Source organism: Grus americana, chromosome 19, assembly GCF_028858705.1.
Source record: "Grus americana isolate bGruAme1 chromosome 19, bGruAme1.mat, whole genome shotgun sequence".
Classification (NCBI taxonomy): Eukaryota; Metazoa; Chordata; class Aves; order Gruiformes; family Gruidae; genus Grus; species Grus americana.
Genome location: NC_072870.1, coordinates 8,092,791 through 8,119,227, shown reverse-complemented (window position 1 = coordinate 8,119,227; position 26,437 = coordinate 8,092,791). Strand labels below are relative to the sequence as shown.

At 41.7% G+C, this 26,437-nt stretch overlaps 2 protein-coding genes across 5 annotated transcripts in view; one reads left to right on the top strand and one right to left on the bottom strand.

Annotated features, from left to right (window-relative positions):
* The first annotated feature begins 344 nt into the window (after nucleotides 1–344).
* Nucleotides 345–11,015, top strand: NUP88 (nucleoporin 88). The gene is made up of 17 exons (XM_054848031.1): nucleotides 345–666; nucleotides 957–1,126; nucleotides 1,574–1,699; nucleotides 1,914–2,000; nucleotides 2,635–2,811; nucleotides 3,936–4,119; nucleotides 4,552–4,702; nucleotides 5,379–5,477; nucleotides 5,629–5,719; nucleotides 6,591–6,692; nucleotides 7,791–7,949; nucleotides 8,400–8,525; nucleotides 9,084–9,149; nucleotides 9,381–9,461; nucleotides 9,810–9,936; nucleotides 10,270–10,388; nucleotides 10,790–11,015. The coding sequence occupies exons 1-17, from the start codon at nucleotides 430–432 to the stop codon at nucleotides 10,851–10,853; spliced, it is 2,166 nt and encodes a 721-aa protein (XP_054704006.1). The 5' UTR covers nucleotides 345–429; the 3' UTR covers nucleotides 10,854–11,015.
* Nucleotides 11,016–11,252: 237 nt separating this feature from the next.
* The window catches only part of RABEP1 (rabaptin, RAB GTPase binding effector protein 1), a 53,585-nt gene continuing 38,400 nt past the window's right edge, over nucleotides 11,253–26,437 (bottom strand). For 3 of the 4 annotated variants that reach the window (XM_054848026.1, XM_054848028.1, XM_054848029.1), the window contains exons 10-18: nucleotides 24,485–24,589; nucleotides 23,607–23,723; nucleotides 22,225–22,323; nucleotides 20,610–20,750; nucleotides 19,688–19,877; nucleotides 19,343–19,398; nucleotides 18,280–18,378; nucleotides 17,336–17,452; nucleotides 11,253–15,406 (exon numbers count right to left, since the gene is read on the bottom strand). In XM_054848026.1, the coding sequence (XP_054704001.1) occupies nucleotides 15,305–15,406; nucleotides 17,336–17,452; nucleotides 18,280–18,378; nucleotides 19,343–19,398; nucleotides 19,688–19,877; nucleotides 20,610–20,750; nucleotides 22,225–22,323; nucleotides 23,607–23,723; nucleotides 24,485–24,589 (1,026 nt within the window). In that variant the 3' untranslated portion in view covers nucleotides 11,253–15,304. The remainder of the gene's footprint in view (nucleotides 15,407–17,335; nucleotides 17,453–18,279; nucleotides 18,379–19,342; nucleotides 19,399–19,687; nucleotides 19,878–20,609; nucleotides 20,751–22,224; nucleotides 22,324–23,606; nucleotides 23,724–24,484; nucleotides 24,590–26,437) is intronic. The other variant, XM_054848030.1, reaches the window with a different exon arrangement.

The window sequence follows — 26,437 nt, the reverse complement described above, 5'->3', positions numbered from 1 at the left end:
CCCCAGGGCCAGTCGCATCCCGGAGGAGCTGCCTGGGAGCGGGGTGACAGCTCCTACCGGGAGCTGGCCTCGACCGGCAGCGCCGGGCCCTCGCTAAGGGGGTGGGGAAGGGGCCCGGCCGGCCCCGGGAGGCGAAGCGGGCCCGAAGGAGCGGGCAGAGCCGCCCCCGGCGCACTCACGCGGCGGTAGGTCTCCTTCCAGGGCGGCGCGGCCGGGCCCTTGTACCGAGCGCGGTGTCGCCGGGGCGGCGGCGGCGGCGGCGGCGCCTCCATCGCTCGCCGGGAGCCGCAGCGCGTCTCTGCCGCGGGGCACGCCGGGAAATGTAGTCCCGGCGCGGAGGGGGCGCGGCCCCGCCGATTGGCGGCGCGGACGGTGACGTTAGCGTCGCGCTCGGTGACGCCGGCGTCGCGCGCAGCAGCGGCGGCGGCGATGGCGGCCGAGTGTGGCCCGGCGGAGCAGTGGCGTGCGGCCCTCCCGCAGCACGCGGTGCTGAGCCGCCTCCGCGAGCGCGCCCCCGCCCCCGCCGCGCGGCCGCCGCTCATCCGCAACCTGCTCTTCGGCCTCGACGGCGACCTCTTCCTCTGGGACGGCGAGCGCAGCGCCCTCCACACCATCGCCCTCCGCCGCCTCGGCGGGCCCGACTCGGCGGGGCTCAGCCGCTACCAGGTGGGCAGCCGCGCGGGGCCGGCGGGCGGTTACGAGGGGACCGTTGTGGGGAGCGGGCTGAGGGGAGCCGGTCCCTGAAGGCCCCGGGCCGGGTGGCCGCTCGCCAGCCTGCTCTCGGTGGGTCTTCCCTCAGGGAGACCCGTTTGGGCTTGGCCGTGGCTGGAAGCAGGATTTTTCCCTCGTTCTGCGCCCTGTAGCCGTGTATAAATCACCGTCCGACGTAAAGATACACCAAGCACCTCCGAGCGCTTTTGATGGCTTGTGCGTGACTGTAATATTTGTATTTTCAGACCCTTATGTGCATAAACCCGCCCCTCTTTGAGGTTTATCAGACGCTCTTGAGCCCCACGCAGCATCATGTGGCGCTCATCGGTACGAAGGGGCTCATGGTGCTGCAGCTGCCGAAACGCTGGGGGAAGAATTCAGAGTTTGAAGGTGGGAAATCCACGGTGAACTGTAGGTGGGTGAGAACTCAGACGGTTAACGACATCCTTGTCTTGCCGTCGTTCCTCGACAGCCTCTCCTCGCTTGGGGCCACGCAGATACGGAAGTCGTTGGTTGTATCAGGGTTGTAGGGACAATCACAAGTGAAGTTATTTTGGCTCAGGGTCTTGCTGATTGTCAAGTGACCCAAATAAATGACCTGCTAAACTTGTTGCAGGGGCTGAGGAGCAAAGTGCTCCTCTAGTATTCTGTAGCCTTCCTCGGGTCTTTTAGCTAAAAACAGACGTCCAGATGGAACTAATAGTGGGCTTCAGGTTAAAGCTGTCCCTCCAACTTTCAGAATAATACAGCTAATGGCTTTGAAACCTTTTAATTGGGTTTCTAGCTTCTCTTGTCCCCATTTCTCTTTAGAAGTAACTTCTGTGTTTCTTGTAACAGTGCATATTTCTGCTCTGTATTCCAGCACTATTCCTATTGCAGAACGGTTTTTCACAAGCTCAACATCTCTGACTTTAAAGCATGCTGCCTGGTATCCCTGTGAGACATTAGAGCCCCATATTGTGCTCTTGACTTCAGATAACACTGTAAGGTAAAACTTCGTTGTTGACTATCTAAGTGGGGGGGGTTTTGTCATAGCCAGTCTGATTTTTCATTAGATATTTGTGTCTTGCCATTCTTACCAGGGTTACCAATAAAAAATAGAATGGGAGACCCTTTAGGCTGATACTAGTTGTTCCTGCATCAGCAGGGACACGTGCAACACTGCCAGCTGAATGAACACTGCTGCTGTTTCTTTCCTCTAGGTTCTACAGCCTGAAGTTGCCTCAGACACCCATCAAAGTGATTGCTCTTTCAGACACCGAGGAGGAGACTCTAACAATCAAAAAAGGGTTTGAGTGGCTTCCTGTATTTCGAAATGCTTTTGACAGAATAAGCTCTGCATTCTTAGTTGTGTTTGTAACGAACAAGTGATAAATTCACCCAAAAGAATGTGAATGTGATGTGAATTTTGTCATGGACTTCTTCCAAGCACAGTAGCTGCATCTTTTTTTTTTTTTCCTAATTTTAATTCTAAAAGAAAGTTGTAATAAACTATAAGCCTAGTGTTTGTCAAAATAATAATTTGTAAAATACACATTGTTTTTAAGATGGGGTTAAAAAGAACTTTTTGAGTGAGGAATGCAGAAAGTAGATCATCTTTTTATTTCCTTCGTGGCCTAATTGAGAAGGAAAAACTTGAGAGTCTTTACTAGCCAAGTCCCAGACTGATGTCCCGCACAGGAAATACCAGTAGATTCTCCTCTTCTGTCCTGAGAATGGGCTGGCTGGTGGGCATGTTGCAGAAATGAGGTACCATGAGAAGGATGTTACTTGCACGCTTTTGCTGCTGAAAGTAGCATACATGAAAGTACTGAAGGACAGGTGGTTAGCAGTAATTGGTCAGCACATACTGATGGACCTCGTTAAATACTTGTGTTCTCGCAGTCGTTGCTGACTTGAGGTCTTGTTCTGACTTGTCCCTAGGAGAGCCTATACAGCATCGCTGGGAGAGACCGCTGTGGCGTTTGACTTTGGCCCACTAGTGCCTGTCCCAAAGAACATACTTGGACAGCGAGGGAGTGAAGAAGTGTTGGCCTATCCACTCTACATTTTATATGAAAATGGAGAGACGTTCCTCACATATATCAGCCTGCTACAGAGGTCAGATTGTGTTCATTGCCAGGTTTCGTGGAGCGCTTGTATGTTTGTACAAGGTTAGGGTTGGAGAGCCATCTCTCCATTTGGCTGGGACTCTGTAATGGATGCTGGGCTGAGTTTTATTGTATTGCAGCCTGGTTTATCTCTTTGTGCTGGTGCTAATAGACCGAAATCCAAGAATCACCCTTTTTCATCCAGATGTGAAGGGTGCAGTTTCCATTGCTGAGAATCTGCTGTCCATTGTTTACAATCAGGAATTTGAAATGAAGACTGTTAAAAGATCAGTGGGTCTCAGGCTGTTTGTTAGGTGTGTTTTGGGGCCTCCAGTTCACAGCGCAGACATTCTTAGCTTTGGATGAGGCTGAAAGAGCCAATGGCATCTTAGGAGAAGAAATATTTTAAGGATATAGAGGGTTTGCGGACATGTTCCGTAATGAAAGGTCAAGAATATAAAACATGATACAAGAAGAAAAAATCACTTCAGAAAACTGAGAAGATGGTGGAAAACTTACAAGGTAGATCTAGTGTTAACTGGATATTAATGTGTGGTATTTAGCTTGGAAGCAGCACTGTTTGCCTCTGTATAAGAAATGATGCAGCTTTGAGCAGATCCTGTCTGTAGGCAATGAAATAGGCTTAGTCCTTCAAAAGTTCTACTTAGCAAAATGCTAGGTCACAAAATGCTGCTTGTAAAGTGCTTTATTAAGCAAGAAAGTAATTAATTGATAAAGATAGTTAGCCTTTCCATAAGTAGTTTGTGTTCTTGTATTAAAATGTTTCCTCTTGAATTTTTGGTAATGTAGCTTGGTTGTTTTCAAAGCATAAAATGTTATTACTGAGCTCCAGGTCCTTCTCCGAGATCTCCACCAAGCAGGTGTAGTGCAGACTCTTACTCTGCAGAAATCTGGGTTGCTACTAACGGAAATTAGACAGAACTCCAAACCATTGGGTTTTGGTCTTTTTTTTAAAAAACATCCTTATCCTTTTTTTTTTTTTTTTAAATCATCCTTATTTTTAAAATCATCCTTAAATATCATAGTTATTGTCCAGCAGATTCCTGCAGGCAGCCACGGGGAACTCTCCTTCCGCACCTTGTGTTGTGGACACATCTTCTTTCTTTATTCCAGCACTGGAAGCCTCGGCAGGCTGCTCGGCCCTCTGCCCATGCACCCTGCTGCAGAAGATAACTATGGCTACGACGCCTGTGCCATCCTGTGCCTGCCTTGTGTTCCCAACATCCTGGTGATTGCCACTGAGTCGGGAATGCTTTATCACTGTGTGGTACTGGATGGAGAAGAGGATGATGAGCAGGTACATTATCTTGGGTTTTTTTCCATATGTATTTTTCTGTAGTAAAAGTTCCCGGCTGCAAGATGGCAAGGTGCCGGGAATTGAATGCCAAGTGCCAAAGCTGCATTTTTTTATAATGAGGTAGCAAGTTTTCCTCCTATTCCAGCCAGTCTCTGCAATGCTCTGGTGATTTTATTTTAAATGTCAGTTCTGTGTATCCTGATGGTAGATCAGTTTTTAATCAAGCTTATTAATGAACTGTTTTAAAGAGGATCTTCTAAGAAGAAACCCTGTTTCTGAGATAAATAAATTTAAGTTAAAAAAAAAAAAGGGACTTGAACTACTTTCCTTGACAATACTCTCACCTATATTATGTAACTCTTTCTTGATGCTGTTTATGTTGGCATTTCTATTTAAATGATGTCTCACAGAAGAATTCAATGCTCTTCACAGTCAGAAAAGTCATGGGACCCGAGATCTGATCTTATTCCTTCCCTGTATGTGTTTGAATGTGTTGAGCTGGAACTTGCACTGAAACTGGCATCAGGGGATGAAGAAGAGCCTTTGGAGTCCGATTTCTCTTGCCCAATCAAACTGCATCGAGGTAGGGTTGTCATTCAGGTTGTGGGCTTTTGCTTGATTTCATGCATTTAGCATCCAACTATTTATGAATTATCATTAGTGTCAAACAAACAGCAGTATTAGAATAAGGATTTGCCTGATGCCCTCAATAAAGCTGTGGAAGGAGCAAGCCGGGGAGATGTGTTAGTGTTTCCTCAAGGGCAGATTACACATGGTCATGTAATACTAAATTCTTTCAGCTGTGGATTATAAAGTGGAAGTTCTTGCAGCTGTGATGACAAACATACTTAAGGAAGTGCTGTGGGGATGGTGATCCTGAGGGAGGAATTGGTATCTGGTTATTCAACTCTCCGATGCAACTGTGGGGCGGGAGGTTGGGGAGGACAAAGTGTTTGGGTCTTTCTGAACTGCTGGCTTTAACTGATCTTCCCCTTAAAATCCAGTGGATTGATGCAGATGTGGTGTGATAGGAATAGTTCAGTTTATCAGGTATTTCAGGCATAAGGTAATTTTATGAGAACTCTAATAATGTGGCTAACGCATGTAGCTCATTTTTTTGGATATGGATGAGTTAGTACTTGCAACAAGCTGTTAATGGTAACTGGACAGTAAGGTGATGCACATGTTCAACAATGCAGGTTTGAAGGATTTTTTTCTTTGTCCCGTACCTTCTCCTACATTTGCTGTTTAAATTTCAGACCCGAAATGTCCCTCTCGATACCACTGCACACACGAAGCCGGTGTCCATAGTGTGGGGTTGACGTGGATCAATAAACTTCACAAATTCCTTGGTTCAGGTGAGTGGCGAGATGCTATTGCACATAGAGGGAAGAGGTTACTATCCTAACACCTACATTTTGCCAGTAACAAGTTGGTAGATGTGGGCAATACTGAGAATCCCTTACCCTGCAAAGTGGATCTCATGCATTGTGACAAATCCCTTTGTAGATGAAGAAGACAAAGACAGTTTACAAGAGTTGGGAGCAGAACAGAAGTGCTTTGTTGAACATATTCTCTGTACAAAACCATTGCCATGCAGGTAAAAACCAAACCCTTTCTAGTGCTTCCAAATCAGTGACTTGCTATGCAAATATGATTTGCCCTCTTCTGCTGCATTCTCACCATTAAAAATAATGAAGTCAGCTTAACAGAATTCTAATATTACCAATAAGCAACTTGTGCATCAGGATTCTTACGACGCAGTTAGGGAGGTAAACTAAATTCCTGCGTCACTGTCTGACAATCATCTGTTGAACCAGCTGAAATTTTCAGTTCCATTTACACGACCCAGGACACCTCTGAGCTTGATTTGGCCAAAAGTCTTCAATGCTGACATGTTCCTTTCATCCACTTTTTAAGGAGCAAACAGTGCCTTGAAACATCATCTGATTTTTTGAGCTTAGCCAGGCTTAAGAGGCATCATTTGCTGGGCTCTAATATATCTGCTTTATTTTCTCACTTTTGTAAGGCCTAGCCATATCTATAGACTGCTATGTATTAAAAACTATGAAAATACAGAAAAAATGTTTATTAATAGATGTTAAGTCATTTAATCTAAAGGACCCCCTAAGTCAGTACAGAGAGTGAATCTCCAATGGGTTTGGGGACAGGGCATTTGGGGCACCTGCTGTCGCTCCCGAGGATGTCTGCGCCTTGCACGAGCGGTGTGTAACGTTTCCTGGGTCACAGCAGCTTTTTTGCTTGTTTCACAGTCCTGGTACAGCTGACTGCCAGGATGAGAGTCATTATTTCGCAGGACTCGTTCTGGGGAGCAGTTCTTAGCTTAGTGAAACACATCTGGCCTAGGCTGACTGCTATAGCCAGAGCTTTGCTAAGAGTGAGCTTGCACAACAACTTCAGGAACAAAGAACTTTTTTGAATGGGTAATTATTGTGTTTTCTTCCCTTCAGGCAACCTGCTCCAATTAGAGGATTTTGGATTGTTTCTGACATCCTGGGGCCCACAATGATCTGCATCACAAACACCTATGAGTGCATTACAAGGCCTCTTTTGTACGTTGTTCTTAACCGGTTTGAAATCTGTCTCTGTTGCATGAAAAGGATGTCAGGATATTTTTTTTTTTTTCCCCACAATTATTTTGATCCTTTCATCCCAGACTTCTGCACCTCTGTGACACACAATGAAGTTTATATCTTCTGAGCACTCCCTGTCTGAGCACTTAAGCACTATTAGAATAGTTATTACTGACAAGGTGTTTGTAGGGGATATAATTAATCTATACACCTTTAATGAGCATTAGGACAAGAGTTTGCATCAAAAGATTCTTGACAGTATTGTTGGGGGTTGTTTTTTTTTTCATTTTCATAATGAGACTGCAAATCAGAAACTTGTTTACAGACAGTAGTACAGAGATTCTTAATGGACACCAAGGTTCTCTTTGCATGAAAGGGGAAAAAAAAATGTGGGTAATTAAATTGCTTTACAGTAGCGGGATTTTAGTATGCATTTCCAAAGCAACTTTGCTTTGTTTGGGGTGGTGGGAAAGATACAGACTAATGTGGTGGATTGACATTCGCACAATTAAGTGAACACATTGAGGAGTAGGCACTATTTTCAGTTTGTTTATTGCTCTGAGAACACTGTTTAATATATGACAGGTACCCTCAGCAGAGCTAGTATTAATGTCAGGTTCTCTTGCAGACCTTTTTTTTTTTTTTTTTTTTTTAAACTATTGCTGCACTATTCTTAAATAGGGTTTTCTTACAGCTCTTTTAAACCCCATTATCTGAAATTATATAGGTGAACAGTGATGTAGCAGGCTGCCTGGAAAAGCAGGGCACGCTGCTGGTCAGGTGCTTGCTTGCCTTCTTACAGAACTTTCCTCGCCTTAAGTAAAAGTATAAGTTATGATTCTTGCTTGTTTCAACTGCGGCCAAATGGAAAGATGGGATGTGAGCTCCACCAACCTTCTCTAGAGCTGGATTTACCACATAGTTGAAGTACTTTCTCTTGGAACGCTTCTGACTTACTGCTGTAATATATTAATTCCACAGCAGCTGAGTTCCTTACTTTAACTACCATTTAAACTCTGACATAGTTTAAATTTTTCTGGTTTAAACTGTGTTCTCCACTGTGATGTTCTTTGGTAGAAGTACAGTTCATCCTGCATCCCCTCCACTGCTGTGTACCAGGGAAGACAAAGATGTTGCTGTTTCCCCTCTCCGTATCCTGGCTGAGTCACAGCATTCATTTGAGAAACATATCCGAAGCATTCTGCAGCGCAGTTCTGCCAATCCCTTGCTTCTGAAGTAAGTAAATACATTTTTCCAGGGGACCTGGAAAGGGAAGACTCTCAAGAACACCCTGCATTCATCAGCTCCTGCCTGAACAGCGCATTAGCTTGGACATAGCCATGACGGGGCCCACTTGCGCCTCCCTGTCTGTACAGGGATGGCATCAAACCAAGTAATGATGGAGGGGTGGCGGGGGGGGGGCATCTTGCTCCAGTCCCTGCTCAAAGCAGGGCTGACCTCAGCTAATTAGGCTGCTCATTGCTTGTCCCAGTGGTTTTGAGTATCTTAAGATATCTTGGGATTTCCTCATATAAGACACACAATTAATAGCAAAGGGAATTATAGTTCCTCACTTCCATATCTGAGCCCCCCAGAGCCCTTACCATAAATCCTGAGAGCTGTTTAGCCTTTCAGAGGAACACGTTGGAGCAGGATTGCAAAAAACCTGTCTCTCCTATTCTTAAGGTCTGCTGATAAAGATGCTGCTCCTCCCCCTGAAGAATGCCTTCAGCTTCTTAGCAGAGCCACACAAGTGTTCAGAGAGGAATATATACTGAAACAAGATCTGGCAAAGGAGGAAATTCAGCAAAGGTAAGACAAAGCCCTCATAAATATGTGCTGTGCAGTGTCTCTGTGAAACAATATCACTGAGTACCGAGCACTAAACCTTCTCTGCTGGAATAACCCTTTTCAGTAAAATGTACTTATGTAAGACCAATGGAATACCAGAACTGAAAAATGAGTTACCAGGGAAAGCAGGGGTGATGTAATACTTGATCTCTATAGTGGCAAGGAAAAAAGTACACACACACACAAAATACTTCTCTCTTGCTGTTGTCAGTCTGCCTGTTCCTGGCAGAAAATCCTTTGACCTCAGCAATAATCCTGACAAAGCTGCTAAAAGGAAAATTGCATTAAATAAGTTTCTACTTCTCCAAATTAATTACTATTTATTTATATTAATAAGTTAGGACAATAAGTTAGGACAAGATGGAGGAGTTTGTTCACTGCCCATTTTTCTGTGTCTTTCGTTCTTCATACTCCTAGGAGCATTCATCACTTCTGTCATGTTTTCTGTATGGCCCAAATCCTGATTCTACTGGATTGCGATTGTGGGCCATTTGAATTTATGTCTGTATTTATTTTAAGAGTGAAGCTGCTCTGGGGACAGAAAAAGAAACAACTGGAAGATCTTTCTTACTGTCGAGAGGAAAGGTGAGTATAATCTGTCTGCTTTTATCAAGTCAAACATCAGGAATGGTGGACCTTTGTGGAAAAAGTATGCTGTGCAGGGTCCTGTGTGAAACCAGTGAGAAGTGAATGCATTTCCAGCTATGGTTCAGCATGTAGGTTCACTGCTCCAGCTTACTTTTTCCAGGCTCCTTGTCCTGTTTCCTGCCTTGCATGTAAATCTCAAGTACATAAACATTTCTCACTTGCATAAAGGAAAAGTTTGCGGGAAATGGCTGAGCGTTTGGCTGACAAGTATGAGGAAGCCAAAGAGAAGCAAGAAGATATTATGAACAGGTGAGTGCAAACCATACTGTTTCATCACAGATCACTTGCTCTTCTATAGAAGTTTGTAAGTAAGTGTGGCAGAACCGAGCGGGCAGGAAGCACCACCCTGGTTTGTTAGAAGACTGGGCTTCTGAAATTCTCTTTGTTGGGGTTCAGTGGTGGTTTTCAGTGCTACTTCAGGCCCAGACCGAGTCACTTTGCTGTTCAGAAATGCTGTGCGAGACTATCTGAAAGGAGAAAGTAAAATCTCAAGTCCCTGAAACTTAGGAAGGGTGACAGAAGTGCAAGACTGTGTCTTAACTTACCCATTACACCAGTTGTGCTAACTCAGCAACATTTCTTGCTTTGTACATGAAGGATGAAGAAAGTACTTCGGAGTTTCCACTCTCAGCTTCCTGTTCTATCAGACAGTGAGAAAGATATGAAGAAAGAATTGCAGACAATACATGACCAGCTGCAGCACCTGAGCAATGCTATCAGACAGGTGAGAGAACAAATTAGCTGGCTGGTGGGTTACTGACCCCACCTCCCTTACACCTGGTGTCAGTGCTGATAGAATACAGTCCTTCCAATAGAGCAACTTGTGTTAAATGAGCAACAACATACTAAACTTCTGATCCTTGTTATAATATAGCCAGAACCTCTGCAAACCAGTACAAACCGTAAAAGTCTACACACCTTCCTCAGACTTAGCCTTAGCTTTCTCTTCTTTCATACTGATCACAGTATGACACACCAGTTTGTAACTACAACAAGCTTTCCCTTTGGCAGGCAGTACCAGCACTGATTGGATCTTCTTTTTGTATGTGACCTCTAGGTTAAAATGAAAAAGGAATACCAGCAGAAAAAGATGGAAAAGGGTACCAGCCCCCAAAAACCCAGCATCACCCTCAGTGCCTACCAGAGCAAGTGCATCCAAACTGTCCTGAAAGAAGAGTAAGTTACAGCTTGGCTTCTTCTGTAGAATTCAAGCCCTGGCACTCACATAAACAGTTCTGTTCAAGTTCCTGGGGTATAATTTCACCTTGGTGCTGCATGAGGGGCTGACTGAGGCACCAGCTGGAGCTTGGTGAGACAACCCGGAGCATAAAGTGTGCCAGCTCGTGACAGGAGCCCTGGCCATCTTATGCTACTAGCAAATTAATTCCCCTTTAAGTCTGCTTTTTGCCTGAGGATCTTTTGACAGTCTGTATCCAGCCTATAATTATATAATTAACAAAATGACTTGCACCAGTGCTCCCATTCTCTGCTTTCACCATATGAAGCATCTCCCTTCCTGATTAGTTTTGAGCAAAAATGACTTGCAGCCTTTTGACTTGAATTTATTTTTCTTGAAGGGGAGAACACATAAGGGAAATGGTAAAACAGATCAATGACATCCGAAGCCACGTGAACTTCTAACACGTCCACGATGAGGAACCTACACTAAAAGGCTGGATGAGCTTTAATTTTCCTGGTATTTCCTCTTGTATATTTAACATTTGTATGTTGAACAATATGTCTTTTACTTATTATTTTGTAAAGATAGACTGTGAAATAAAATAATTTTGATAAGATTCCTTACATGCTGTGGCTTTGTTGCCTTTCTCTGGGGAAGGAGTCTGTGGAGCAGGTATCTTAAACCTGAAGTACATTCCAGTGTAATACTTACAGCTAGCTCAATGGTGTGGGAATTGCTACTTCCTTCAGGGAGCTCCCGAGGGTTTCTCTGGGAGAGTTCTCCTACCCCGGGCCATGCCACAGGTACTGCGGGGGAGGCCTGCGGCAGAAGGCAGAGTAGAAAGACCAGAGAAGCGCACACACTTCAGCAGCTTTTTTTTAATTTGGAACACTTTCTTCATAAAGGACACACCTTCAATACAGTTAACAAATGGTTACACTTGAATCCTGTAGACAGCAGAATTCTACACCCACAATTGCACAGGACACCAATGGCTTGGTTCGCTGGAATGCAGTATTAACTTCCAAACACTCAGTTTGCCTTTACCAAAAGATGGCTCTGGAGTCCGTCTTGACATTAAAAGGCCAATTATTGATCTGCTGTGGACAAGAAATAGTTGTTGTCCCCTCCCCCCACCCCTTAGAAAAGGTGACATGGTCAAGCTCAGCTTTGAAAAGTAGTACTGCACTGCTACAAAAGTGGCACAGCAAGAGGTGCCAACAGAAAGCTGTAAGGAGAGGAGGGCTGTTAGTACCTCAGGTAACAAGGTTACCAGACATGCTGCAAGAACACTTTTTTTTTTTTGTACAGATTAAGACTATACAAGTATAGGAATGCATACAAAAACTTGATCTCATCCCTTTTACAGTCAACATAAACAGAATCCAGTTTTCTAATCCTCTCACCTTGTGTATCGTGGCTGACCTGAGTGGTGCCCTTTAAGAATCTCTTGCTAAGCGAGGAGAACCTACCACCCTGCTCAAATCAAGCTCCAGAACACCAAGAACTGGAGGGAAGAACATTTTATTTGATGAGCGATACCACCATAATCCATCCCGTGAGTATCTACACCAAGAGCTTTTACTACACTTAATTTACAGTCTTTTAAATTTGCTCTACAAATTTGGCACCACTTTTTTTTTTAAAAGGCCCCTTTAAGTCTCTTAAATTGAGCAGAAGCTTGAGTTACTGCTTCTGAAGCTGTGCTTTTCTTCCCCAGAGGGACAGACCCTCTGGGTTAGCAGGACAGCTGTTTGTAGTGAGGACATTTCCCACCACTTCTGTGAACAGTCAATTTTCTAATTAAAAAAAAAAAGAAATTTGCACTGGTTGGTGAAAAAGGTCACTCATCTTTCAACTCTAGAATAGTCACAGCCAAGTACTTAAACAGGTGTAAAGGTGTTCAGGTGCATGATGGAATAAGGTGGTAAAAAGGAAGACAACCACACCGCAATCGTATATCCTTCCTCTCCAAACCAAAAGGAAGTTCCCTCCCTGACCTGGTTTGAAAGGAAGGAAGCCAGTAGTTAGCACCAGCCCTTTCAGGCACGATCTCCTCTCAGCCCCCTCAGTGCCCTACTGCATACGCCTCCAGCCTCCTGTCACTGCACCAACACGCCATCACTGTCCACCGAGAACAATACACAAGCATGCACACAAACACACACACACGCACATGCACAACTCCATTCGGCAACTGTTACGTTTGTTACTGTGTCTATGAAAGATGACAAACCGATTGCCTGCTCCCATCTCCCCGACAGACTGCAGCAACAGCCTGCAGCCACCATCCGCAATCCGACAGTACCGCACCTATAGAAAGCCATGTCAACGATTTGTAAAAATACACCAAGGAAAAGCCACACCAGCCCTGTACTATTTGAAACAATCTAAAATGGTCAGCTACAGCCGTGGTTGTTTAGAGCAGACAGGAAGGGAGGGCTGCTGAGAATGGGCACTGACACTTAGACCAGAAAGGATGCTGAAAGCCATTCACAGCTGCTTTCCTTGCTCTCTTGCACTACGACAGTCCAGAAACTCAACCAAAAAAAAAATCTTTTTCTGCGTAATTCTCCAGGTGCCGTTCCTCAAGTGTTCAGCTTGCTGAAGAGATGGTTAGGATGCGTTGTAGTTTTGCCATACAACAACAGGCTTCCTTGAATGCTGCTGCACAGGTTAAGTATCAGTAACCAGTGAAGAGTTAGGTTTTGGGAAGGAAGGAAACATAGGAAAAAGCTTTTCATTCTGCAGCTCCTAATAGAGGCCTATATTTTTTTTTCTCCAAAGTTTATTCAACAGAATAGGACCCTAACCATTGGAAAACTGAATGCAAAACATCTGTTACTGGATTTATGCATCAGGAGGCAGCTGCTGTCACCTGACAGTTCAGCAAATAGTGAGAAAGGTTAAAAAAAAAAATCAAAATCTTGTAATAGCCAATTAATAAAGAACCGAAGCCACATTTCAATTTCACTTTTAAGTGAAATTAAGTGTCATCTTAAGGAGATGACAACTCTGCCATCTATTAATCTAGTCATTACTAAGGTAGGAAAAATGGCTTTTGGGTGTCAGGATTATGAAAGGAATTAATTGCTAGGGTGAATAAAATGCTTTAATTCTTGCAATGAGTGACAAGGAATTAAGCTTGTATGCTTCTTTTTGGCTGTTTTTAAGGCATTCCTCTTCAAAACCACCGGTTCTAACTTCATGTTAGTAGCAGAATATACACTGCTAAAAATAGGATTTAAGCACTTAAAATGTAGTCATGTGCATTACAGTTTGGAGCATTTTCTGTCACTTCTGGTTTTCTTCATCACCTTCAGATCTACGGCCAAGTATGTAAAGAAAAAACAATAAGCAATGGAGGAAAATCTAAGTGATAAATTTTGGACAGCAATGATCTGCTCCTTCAGCCTCCTTTCTTTTGAGTTGTAAGCAGGGGCTGGATCAAGAATGCAGTTTGCACCACAAGTATTATCAACACCTGCAACCGTACATGAAACCATCGCTATCTGTGCCTGAAACTCCAACAGAAGAAGAAAAAGGAGGAGGAGGAGGAACGGTCACGTTACTGCCATGCATTTATAGAACAAGAAACCCAAACCTAGCACCTGATTGATCACAAGAATTTCTCGCCTCTGCTGTCACGTTACATAGTGTAATTTAAATGTATGGTTATACAAATACGGGACAGTGTAAGAGTCAACTCTGAGCAATACCATAATACCATACGTTAAAGTAAGAGATGCACTGTACCTTTCAGACTTGAACCAGCAGAATAACGCAGCTCCTTCGCATTTGTGCTCTGTGATTGAGAGTGCAATCACTGTTTTGTATACTATGAAGCTGACCCAAAGCAGTGGGTTGAGCTGACTGCTTCATTCAGCACCTCCCCTTGACACATTCCAGTGAAAGCTAGCAACTTCACAGCTGGTGTCATCCACCAGAGCAAAGCAGACCTGCATAAACCCCATGCCAATGCTCAGAAAATGCATAGGATTTTTACTTTTTTTTTTTTTTTTTTTTTACACAAAGAAGGGATTACAGGTACTGCTCAGCTTTAGAGATGAGAAAGAATCACTTGTAGTTCCCTATTCTAAATTACATTTGTGAAAAGAGTTTACAAAACAGTGCATTTCTTGTGCTTTTCTTGAAGTATCAGAATTCAACGGAAAAATTTCAAGGAGCTAAATTCTCAGTACATTTTTCATTTTTTTTGGATTAGCATTTCTCTGTTCAGGAGACACACGGCTCACTCATGTCCACCACATTTCAGCAGCATTCAGATTCTTCAACACAAAGTCAATGGTAAAAAAAAAAAAAAAGAAAAAAGAAAAAAGTACTGAGTTATGAAATAAGATCAATATCCAGTGTCCTGCTAATAAAGTCATATTTTAATATAAAATATTCATACAGCATACTCTACACCTCATTCTCTCTGCTAGCTGAATACTGTTACTGACTATTCAAACAGAAAAACTTCAACCACTTTGCTCTTCAATGTTTTGGAGGGACAATATGGTTTCCAGCAGCTACTTTGATCACAGTAGTGGGGGGAAAGGAAGGAGGGAAAGACAGGGGGTAAATGTTCCAAAACTCTATATTAGATTACCAAGTTGGCTGAAAGAGGGGAAGTTTTTCAGAATGTAAGGACTGATCCCACTCAGTGGAACACGAAACACCACACTCATTAGTGTTTCCATTAGAAAGTTCTCCTTCCTACACTGCAAGTCACCCTTGTGCTCTCTTCCTGCCCAGTACGAAACCTTTTTCCCCCTCTAGAAACAAAACTCAGTCATTGCTCCCCTCTGTTGTCTTCTGCTCTTTCGGTTAGAGTTAAATAATAATTAATGTTGCTATAAAGAGGAGTTAAAAACCCCAAATGCAGCCTTGGAGCCCGCTCATCAGGGTGTCATGTTTCAGGAAGCTGATTAATGTCCGTCAGTTTTGTGTCATTCAGGATTGCACGGATTCTCTCCAGGGAATCTGCCTGCCGGATCCGCTCCAGCTGCACCTACAGAAAACCAACAGATGTGATTAAATTAGTAAAACGTGCCGATGCAAGACCGTAGACCCATAACCAGCACTGAGCCAACAGCCCACGTTAGCAACTCCTAGTACCTGTGCAAGCAGAAGACATATCCAATTAACATCAGCTGAAAAACGCAAGGTGTGAAGGAGCACAAGCTTAATTTAGAACCAAGAACGGGAGGAAGGAAGACATAAGGCAGTTGTCTCTTTACAATAAAATGCCACTTTCTGGGGGACTCAAGCAAGCCTTCATCATCACTCTGTCTTGCCTAATAACCAGTCACTGACACCTCACCAGCCAGGCAAACCAGAGGAGAGGTGCAAAGCAATGTAAGCTTTCACCGAAAGAATGTAAAGGAAGTACAGATGTGCCTAGCACATGCTTTAAAGCCTCTCAAAATCAAAGCTAAAGTGTTCTTGGAGGAAACGTCTCATTTCAAAGCTCATTCCTGTAACTTGCTTTTCTGATAATCTATCTTAAGCTATTTCTTATATGCTGAAAGAGTGCCCAGCAGAACTGTGTTGAAATGAATGCAAAGACATCACAAGCTTGGTTTTGTTTTTTTATTCAAACTTTCATGTTCTTCACATTAGGATCTGGGCTTTCAGTTGGGAATTCCCAGCTAGCGGTTAATTGATTTTTAGCCCTTCGTCTCCACTGCTGATACGTAACTTGGCCGGAGGACCTCTCACACAAGTCATACTCACCCAGGCTCTCCACTGACAAGGTCAGGGAAGGAAATAACCCTGCCTGGCTATCAAGAAACCAAAATCCTCATTCGATGGTAATCTCTTGTGTTGTGCAGCAGATCTTGTACTATGCATGGTGGAGATGGCACAAGCCACTGTTTAAACTGCTGAGAAACTAATGTGTAATAACTGCTTAGGGGCAGAAAGAAAACACAAAAGAGAGCTACACCACTCCTACTGAGCTCAGTACTGAAGGTCTACTAAACTTCCTGCAAGCTTTGGAACAGTGTGCCACACATCTTCAAAGTGGTGTATATATTTTTACTCTGAGAACTGCATAAACCAGTGCATGTAGCACAATATATAAAAAAAAAAGGGGGGGAAAAAGAAAAAAAAAGAGCAGATGATGACAAGCAAGAAGCAACTTCACTAGCCCAGATAATTCAATAGTCTCCTTTGTACTACTTACTCCTCCAGAAACAGCCAGAACAAGAGTTCCCTATTGTCCATCCAGCTAAACTCTGTCTAGTAAACAATCTCCTGTATTCCTGTTTTAGTTGTCCAAATAAACCTGAACACTTGACTCAAAAACCTGTATTTTTAATTCTGCTGAATTTTACCGAGCAGACTGGCCAAGAACTCAAAGGAGACAGTGCTCAAATTCATTACCTCATTTGTGAGCAAGATTTCTAGTTAAGCTATTTTCCTGCACTTTTTGGAGGAAATACAAGGATAGCAACAGTGACAATAGCAAGGCTCAGACTTTCAGATAGTATAAATAGAAAGCAGTAAATATAACATGAAGAACCATTTCATATATTCAGATCAAACAGTATAAGTTCCTTACTTTGTCCTCAAATATTTGCACCCTAATGATTTGCTATGAAAAGTAACATACTGGAAAAACATCAGGAGATGGACAATGAAATGCTAGGGTCTAAAGGTACCATCATTTATGGCTCTCTACAGTTCCTTTTAGTACAATAATTGTGTATCTTTGCTGCTGAGAATTGGTTGGAATCAAGTAATCAGAATAAAATCCCCAATAGGCTTTAATACTAACATTATACTAGGAATAGTTGATCAATTTATTTCACTAATAACTTTTTAAATAGTTCATAAATACCAACATAAGAAAATTTACAAGTGCTACTTCTTATATAGGTCTGGAGAAGTAAAGAAACAAAAGCAGGACCTTACAAGTTGATTGCACTTCCCTTACCTGAAGCGTCTGAGAAAGCTTTACAAAATCTCTCTGCACTTGCTCACTGACATCTAATTCAGTCTGCAACCGCTGAGCTTTATTCTTCTCTTCAAATACAAGCTGTTCAAGGTTTGCCTGAAGAGAAAAAGATTCTTTATGCTATGCTTAAACTGCATAAAAAAGCAGCAGCTGGTATAAACTGATCAAAGCATGATACTACAGCAAAGAAGCATGGTTACTCTCAGAGTACTGGCAAGAAATTAAACCAATCACTCTTTCTGCACCTCAATTTTCCTAACTGCAAAACCAGGGGCTAATACCCATCAGACAAACATTCTCATGATTAGACTGGTTAAAGCATGAAAAAGCCCCATGTCTTAACAGCACTATGGTCCCAGGTTCTCAAAATAAAAAAAAGCAGATTTCTGAGTTTTAATGGAACATGACCATAGATGAACAGCAGTAATCTGCTGGTGAAAATATGACTATCTTGCTGTATTGAGTTTTAGTTGAAAAAGTCATTGGTGGAGGGAAAAAAAACCAAAAACAAACAAGGGGAAAAAAAAAAAAAAGAGAAAAAAAAAATCAGATCACAATTATTTCAGATAAGTGCCAAAGCAGGGCTCCCTCCTACACCACCACCAAAATGACACTTGTTCAAAAGTATCAGAGCATTCAAACCAAGGTTTGGTTAGTCAAGAAGCTTTCTATATGCAGAAACATTATTGAAGTCTGCAACTTTGGCAGACAATCCAAAAGAGATATTAAAGTCAGCAGCATTTCAGATCCATTGCTTTACAAACCCAAGTGCAAAGTGATTGGGATGAGGATTTAAACTGCATCCAGTGGACACTATTTCATTGCCAGAATCTTATCAACATTCAAAAGTTTCCTCTTCCATTCTTATGTAGTGATACGTTCTCTGAATGTATATATACTTCATATCGAGACATCATAGCTACCTTTGCAGCTGTCTCCTTCTTCAGCTGTTCTTCTAGAGTGTTTTTTGTTTCCTGCAGACTCTCCAGCTGCTGCAGGTTTTCCTGCGAAGAACTTTCCAACTATATAGTAATAATAAAAAAAGTATTAACTAAAACCCCTAACATTTCAATTTCTCACAGTCCCTCCATACAGGGAGTATAACCAAAGTATCTTTCCCAGGCCTCAGAAATACACCTCTATAATGTCTCCTAGGGACACAGAAAACACCTAAATAACATCTCTTTCTCTCCATTTATTTCTTTTTGGAACTGGAGAGAAATGGCCAAACCTGACATTTAGGGTATTACTAGGTAGCCTAATATTAGTTAGGAATTAGTTAACCCAATATTTACATAACAGATTAATAAACAGACAAAACACCTTTTAAGGAACAGAACTATGAACACGTCCCAGTCCTACACCAGCACCACCACAGCTATGCTGTCCTTCGAAGTTCCAAGCACGACCATACATGTTTCCTTTGAAATGGACACAGAAGCTACCCAGGTGCAGTTACAACACAGGTATGTCTATGCTCTGAGCTCATACCAAGAGTTGGAATAGATTGAGAGCGTCCAGTACAGTGTCAGTGCCTTCAGTAAGAAAATTTGTGCCACAAAAAAAAAAGAAAGAGAGACCGGTGTTCTTTCTTACAGAAAGGAAAGGTTATCTATGGAAATAAGCCAGCCCTCCAGCATCCCACAAGCACATTGAGATGGAAGAACAATAATGTTACGTGGTTTAGAATTCTCTCCTGAGTTCAGCTCTCCTTCCCTCCCAATACTGGGCATACTAAAGATCATACAAAAATATATCTGAAGTGTTACTGACACCTCAAAGGCAGTTGGGAAAAAAGGTTCATTTTCTCTGATATTAAGAGTTTGATGTCAAAGACAGCAACACAGTGTCACTGACAGAACTAGCAGGAAAAGAGAATCGTATTATCTTTCTTTAAAAAAACCCCACCAAAACCAAACAAACAACCCCCCCAAAACCACATAACAAACCCAAACCTCAAAATCCCACAGTGAAAGGGCTCCTTACCTGTTCCTTTTCCATTTTTATTCTTTCCAGTTCAGCTTTTAAACTGGAAATGGAAGCTGAAAAACAAGAATATTAAAGCTTAGATGCCAGAAAAAACAGAAAACTGGACATACTCTCTTTACTTCTGTTACTATTTAAAGAAGAATTAAACACATGCTACAAAGGTACCTGAAAGATAAACAAGTAATTGTACTTTTGTTTTCAGCTGCACTACTTTGGTGTATCTGCCATCAAAAATGGACAGTATTTAAAATTCAGGTAAGTCTACTTATCACAAAATCAAGTCTTCACTTATCTTACTGATTTATAATATTCCTATTTTGAGACTGTTTTATCCCTGCTCACCTATTTCCTCTTTGCAATTCTCTATTTCCAGCTGTAGAGTTTCTTCTATATTTTCTTTCAAATATTGTTCAGCTTGAATCTGTTCTTTTAAGAATAAAATCTCCGCCTTAAGTTTCTCCTCAAGGTGATCTGCTGCTGTCCGCACACTAATTATGTCTTCGCGATATTTTAAAATCAGCTCACGGAGCTCCTGAATCAATGATTAGCAAAGATTTGTATTATGATCTTCAGATACACACAGTACTATATTTATCAGCATACAAGCCAAAGACAAAAGTTACACTACCCCGAGGTTTGTCCCACCACAGCAGATCTTGCATCCAGCAAGGTATTAAGACAAAATCACAAACAGTTTGCTTGGCCATAGTACACGGAGAACGTGTAAAGATTCATGTCTCCACAGGCTTATGACCCTCTTCCCCTGCCCTTCATCCCACACATCTTTTAAGCTTGATGTGCTTGAGCATAAGGGAGTGGCCATGAAAAGGCTGACAAGGCTTATCATTATTCAAGGCTCAAGATTATTACTCGTCTTAACGCTTGGACAGAAATTAAAGTGACTGACTTAGCTTAATTTATTGAACTGATATCTCCATTGGAGCTGTGGTGACTGAACGCTTGTGTGCCCAGTTGCAAAATACAGCTTAAACTAGTTGAACTGGGATAAACCCACACTCTACTGACAACAGAGCAGTTGTCAGGCCATAGTTAACTCAGTTATTATTATTATCTATCCATACCCTGAAGCATGCTCATGGCACAGGGGAATCAGGCTGCTGATTTTGTACATTGCAGACTTACAGGGTTAAAATCCAGATTATCATTCATTGTGCTATTTGAGTCAGCTTTTTGATAAAGAAGATTCTTCCAGCGAGATCTAGTCACATGCATTATTTGTGTTAATGATTTCAAAGTATTTTACCTCTGCTGCTTCTGGTAGAATGAAATCTTCGCCTTGCTGTAAAGACACATGCAAGCTATGTTTTCCTTGAAGACTTTCATTATCTTTTTGCAGTCTCACCAACTCTTCTGAAACCTGCTCCCTTGACTGTGTCAGGACAGTCTCCAACATAAAGAAAAGCATAAATTCTCACTTAGGGTCATGCTCAGATCTCTTCATGCCCCATTTACTATCATTGCTTTCAAAAGTCTGGTGAATTGATATTCTTTGTAAAGAAGGAAACAAAATGATTGTGTGGATGAACACGATCAGTTCTCTCTTGCCTGGCCTATGCACCAGAAATAAAGGCAGGATCAATCTTAACTGTACAGGCAGATAGGAGGAAGCAAGTGATAAATACAGCATTGTTAAGTCTCCCAGTTAAGTTTTCTTCTGTATCTATCCATTAAGCTAGCTGTGCGCATGGAGGGTGGGCAGGGGGAGGAAATCACATGTGGTTTTGGGAACTGGCAGTGATATTTATTAAAGTCATCCAATGACTCAGCTGTAAGATCAGGTTATTCAAAAACCTTACACATTCATCCTGAAACTTGCAACAGTAGGTGTCTGCCTCCCAATGTCTTTAGAAGAAAACATCAAAACAGCTGATCCCTTGTGAAGAAAAAGGATTAAAAAACCCCATAGGTTTGCTTGCATTACAACAGAAAAAAAAATTCAGTGAACTTTTCTGAGAGGAATGATTGCTTCAGTATAGGGAAGCAGGGACTTGAACTCTGACAGAGGTTGCCCTTTGTATTATAGGTGGACAGCACGAAAAGCATATTCGGATCAATATATTTTCTGAATCTCCTGCATCTCCATTAGGTGTGCTCTCCTGCAGAACATCAAACAGGATGTTTCTGCAAGCAACGTCCTGATGTCCTACAGACAATCCCAGACCCCAGAAATGCCACACTGGGATTCACGAGAATGAATGCTCTTAGTCCCCACAATGCTATGCAAGGGAGGAAAAAAGAAGAAACTTGATTCCTATATTAGAAGGGAAAGAATTGCTCTAAGGAAGTTAGAGACTTTGTTCTGCCCTAGAAAATGAGATCCTATTCTTGTTCTCTGGCTTAATTCCTACAAGACGCTCAAAATAGTTTAAAAAAAAAAAAAAGTAAGTTCCCACACATATCTCTTCTTGGGTGTTAGGGCTTGATATTTTAAGCCTGACCTGTAAAAACATTGAGCATTCACCTCCAACACTCCAGTAAATATTCACTAGTGATGGTACTTGTGACGAATCCTAAAAAATTGTCTTGAAACAAGCTATTCTGTCTTCAGATCTGAGGTGAAATAAGATACTAAATGGGCATGGAATGTACATAACAAATAAGGGGGAAAAGCTGAGTAGTGATCTCCATATTAATCAATATGCATACATGCAGTCTGGCAGACCGACCCTACAAACTGTTACAGCTCCAGCACTTGCTATCAGAGCTCATTTGGTCAGCAACTTTACATGTTAAGATGCACAGCTCTCTCTAGCCAAGCTTGGCTGGGCAGCAAGACAAAGCCTTTGACAAACACGTTGAGCTCTAAAGGTCAGACAAACAGCACTGTTCAAGTGATCCCTGGGCTTAAGCTGTCTTACCATTTGCTCCTGGACACTCCTCTTTGCTTGCGAAAACGCCTGCTGCAGTTCACTGAGGAAGTTCTCTGACTTCTGACATTTAGCCATAAGCAACGAGATCTTAAGAAAACCCACACAAAGATATAAAGCATGAAACAGATTTTGAAAAAGAAATAGCCACTGAAGTTCTCTTCCCTGTTATCATTACTAACATATGCTTTGAAATTTCGAACTAATCCACTAAGGTTTAATTTATTAATTCCTTACTCAGTAAAGCAGTAACGCAGCTCAAGTCAGTAAAAAGAGATGCTGTGCTTCTATACCAATAATATACTTATATTCTATTTACCAGACTCTAAACAACAAATAAACAGTTAATTCTAATCAAACTTGAATGTAAGCTAGTTCAGAGACACTGAAGGGAAATTGCAGGGCTACTACCTAAGTTTTCAGCATTTTCTTAAGGTAATTTTTTGTACCTTTCTCTGAAAGCATAGGTCTTCAAAAACTTTACAATTAAGTTATTCTACAACAACACATGCTTAACAGTTAGATTAAGCATTGCTTAATTAAGAGCACTCTGGTACAGCCAAAAGAAAGAATGTATAAACATATTCCTGTCATCTAAGACAGACTTTGTCTAATGACTACTGTTTCTTTAGTAAGGAAAAAATACTGGGTGGGATGGAAGAGAGAAAGTCTTCCAAGCTCAAGTGAAGTAAATTCAATGTCTTGTACACAGCATTTACCTCATATTGTAATTTTTAACAGGCCAAAGATGATGACTTTTTTTTTTTTTTTAAAAATAAAGCTATGACTACCACACATCCTGTTTGACTCCATTGTTCCAGGAGACTTATGTACACATCTCGGACTGAAAAATCTTTTCAGCAGGCTACCGCTTTAAAGAAGTCTAGTGGATATTTTGGACCAACTACTGCTACTGCCTGCTCAGCTACTCATTAACTGTATGTCTTCACCACAAGTCTATTAACTGGGTGTCAAGTATTGATGACAGCAAGTGGCATGAATAGTACCACTCTACTGACAAGGACAGTGACCAAGAACACAAGGCCACTTTTGCATGTTTGGGTGATTTCATACACAGGTCACTTCGAAAAACTCGAACGCGACTCAAATTCCAATTATCACCTCTATAATGGATTTCAAGATTAGAGATGAAACTTTAGGACCAAAATCGGGTAACATGGTATTAGAGACGTCAGACTTTTCTAGAAACTGTGACAGATTCAGGTGGAGCATAACTAACCCTAGAAATTCTCATTTTTCTTGCCTCTACAGCAGGTAGTCTATCCATATCTAACAGAAGACAAGAGTTCTTGTTACATAATTTTGAGTAACATTTCATTATTCCTACCATCTTGGTTACAAAATGCTTGTACCTGATTAGAGGAGTCTTCAGCACTTTGTTTCATGTAATCCTCCAATTCCTGTTTATCTTTCATTGTCTTTTCCAGCTGGTCATTAGCCTGCCTCAGCATCACCTGCAGCTTTTTCACCTGGGTTGTTATAACAAAATAATTTAATTTTCCATTCTTTTGGGAAGCATTTATTTCCTGAACACAAATCTGCTTCACCCCATCACACCCCCAAACCACAAAACAAAATCCCTCATAAACCTTTGCAACTCAGAAGTTCCTTTGTTGTTCTTCTGAAACACCCTGCATCACAGATTACACCTATAAGGAAACATGGGACATCAAACCACACTGGACCATCGCCATGTAATGACTTCAATCACTTATTTCAAAGCAGAATGTGACTCATGTCTTCCGTACCCATCTGAAAATTGTTCTTCAGTCTATGGCAGGAAACAAACATCCTCCCATACTTTAGTCATTTTATGCTACTAGGATGAGGTCCTCTAATTTTCCCGTTGCTGTTAACAATTCTTGCAGTATCAAAGATAATAGAATTTAATGCATGAAAAGCATTTTAGAGCATAAATTATGAAAGATACTGACTTCAGCATGAGCACACCACTTTTTATAGAAGTGCCTTTCGTGCATGGTCTTATAGCACCAGATAAAGTGGTTCTCCAAGGTGAATCCTTAAGAAATAGGTACACGTGGTGCTCATGACCACATTAACAGTAACAAATCAGGTTATGTCAAGAAAATGTCAGAAGTTATCCAGATTTTAAGTATGCTGACATTGTTTAATTCAAACCAATGAATAAAACAGCAGATGGTTCACTGTTGCATCCTTAGCAGTATGAACAACTGCAAAAATCTTGCTAAAGCTTGAAGAGAAATCCCACCTGGTCTCTTGTCTCAGCCTCCTGAATCTGGATACCTTGCAACTGCTTCTCATAATTTGAGCACATATCACAGCGTCTACCCAGCTTGTTCCCTGCATTCTGCACCTGGAGAACACAGAGTTATCACCTGACATAAAGACCATAGAATTCTTCACGGAATGCGGAAGTGCTACATACTCTCAGGTGTGTTGTGCTATCACAAAATACTACAGATAAAAGACAGTGGTAGAATCACGTAATGGCAAGATTAAGTTGCTCTAAAAGTAAAGGACAATGTAAATCAGCTAGAGGATATCAGCTTTTCCTGGCACAAGTCCCAATTTTAGCACAAAAGCGATAAGCCATGACAGATAAGGGTTTATCAAGTCATTCAGTGTGTCCTTTTGAAATATATTACTTAATTACCTGTATAGAAACAGACATCTTGGAGAAAAGTTTTCAACAGACCATAGCATTTTTTCATGAAATTATTTTATATTACAAATCAAATTATAAACACAATGCTATGGTGTTTGGTGGTTTTTTGGATGAAGGGGGGTGTGTGTGTGAGTTTGGGGTTGGGTTTTTTGTGGGGTTTTTGTCATCGTCGGGTTTTGGGTTTTTTTAAATCAACAGAAACCAATTTGAAAGCAAGTCAGTTCATGAGGCCAGGACTTCCTTAAATCTTTTTCCTCCTGTAATTGAGCTTTGAATATTTTTCAATGGTGCATACTAATTTTGTTCTACAACAGTAATCAAGATTTACTTTTTAATACCGTCCTCCTCCAGTATCAGAGATTGGATAGAATCATAGAATCATTTAGGTTGGAAAAGACCTTTAAGATCATCAAGTCCAACCGTTAATGTAGCACTGCCAAGTCCACCACTAAACCATGTCCCTAGGCACCACATCTACATGTGTTTTAAACATCTCCAGGGATAGTGACTCAACCACTTTCGATAACCCTTCTGGTGAAGAAATTTTTCCTAATATCCAGTCTAAACCTCCCCTGAAGCAACTTGAGGCCATTTCTTCTCATTCTATTCCTTGTTACTTGGGAAAAGAGACCAAGAAGAAAATAGTCAGCTAAAAGAACAATTGAGAAAAAATAAAGTAGAAGACAGACAGATTTAAAAAACCAAACACAACGACAAAAAAACCACCAACCACCAAACAGGAGGAAAAAAATGTCTTGGGGTGTGGGAAACAAAGAATAAACCAGCTGCCATTTTGAAATTTTAATGGTTTTGGCCAAGGGAACAAATGGAAGTTTTATCAACTGCAAGTAAGGTTTGAACTGAAAATTTGTATTCACTGCTCCATGTCCCATCCACACAGAGTGGCATTCACATGCCCTGCCTGTACTCCTGCCTCCAGAAACTCGTGGGAAGCAGTGCATTTCTTTTCTGAATTCTAAGAAAGGACTGGAGTAAAATGTCATCCAAATGTCAACAGGGCAAGGAAATACTCAAGAGTAAAGGATTTAACTCAGCTCTGAGATCACAACGCCATAGTTTCTCCAGATATTACAAATTAGTAGCCACACAAAAATAGCAACTTTACAAGAGGTTTGGAGAGACCTCCTAAGTAATGATTTGCAAATAAGTTGAATTCCAACAAGCTGAGGAAATAAAATATCACCAGTTCTTCATCTCATCTGGCCTTTGCCTGGCCTCTTCTCTTTCACTGCATTCTTAAGTTCCTTTTTTTTTTTTACCCCCATCTTGTCTTCCTTTTCACCCATTATGGATTGTTATCTCCCCCCCTCCCCTTTTCGTCCCCCTAACATGTTGCTCCTTGGCGTCCACCTCTCTTCTTCTGAAAGAGTAACCACAGGAGCCCCACAATACCCCTTTTTTCAGCAATAAACCAAATGCAAGCTTTGAACTGGCATCATGTAAAACTGCTGAAAAACTGACAGGCAGAACACCCAGAAGCAACAATTCCCTTGGTCACCCACACTGAAACTGGCA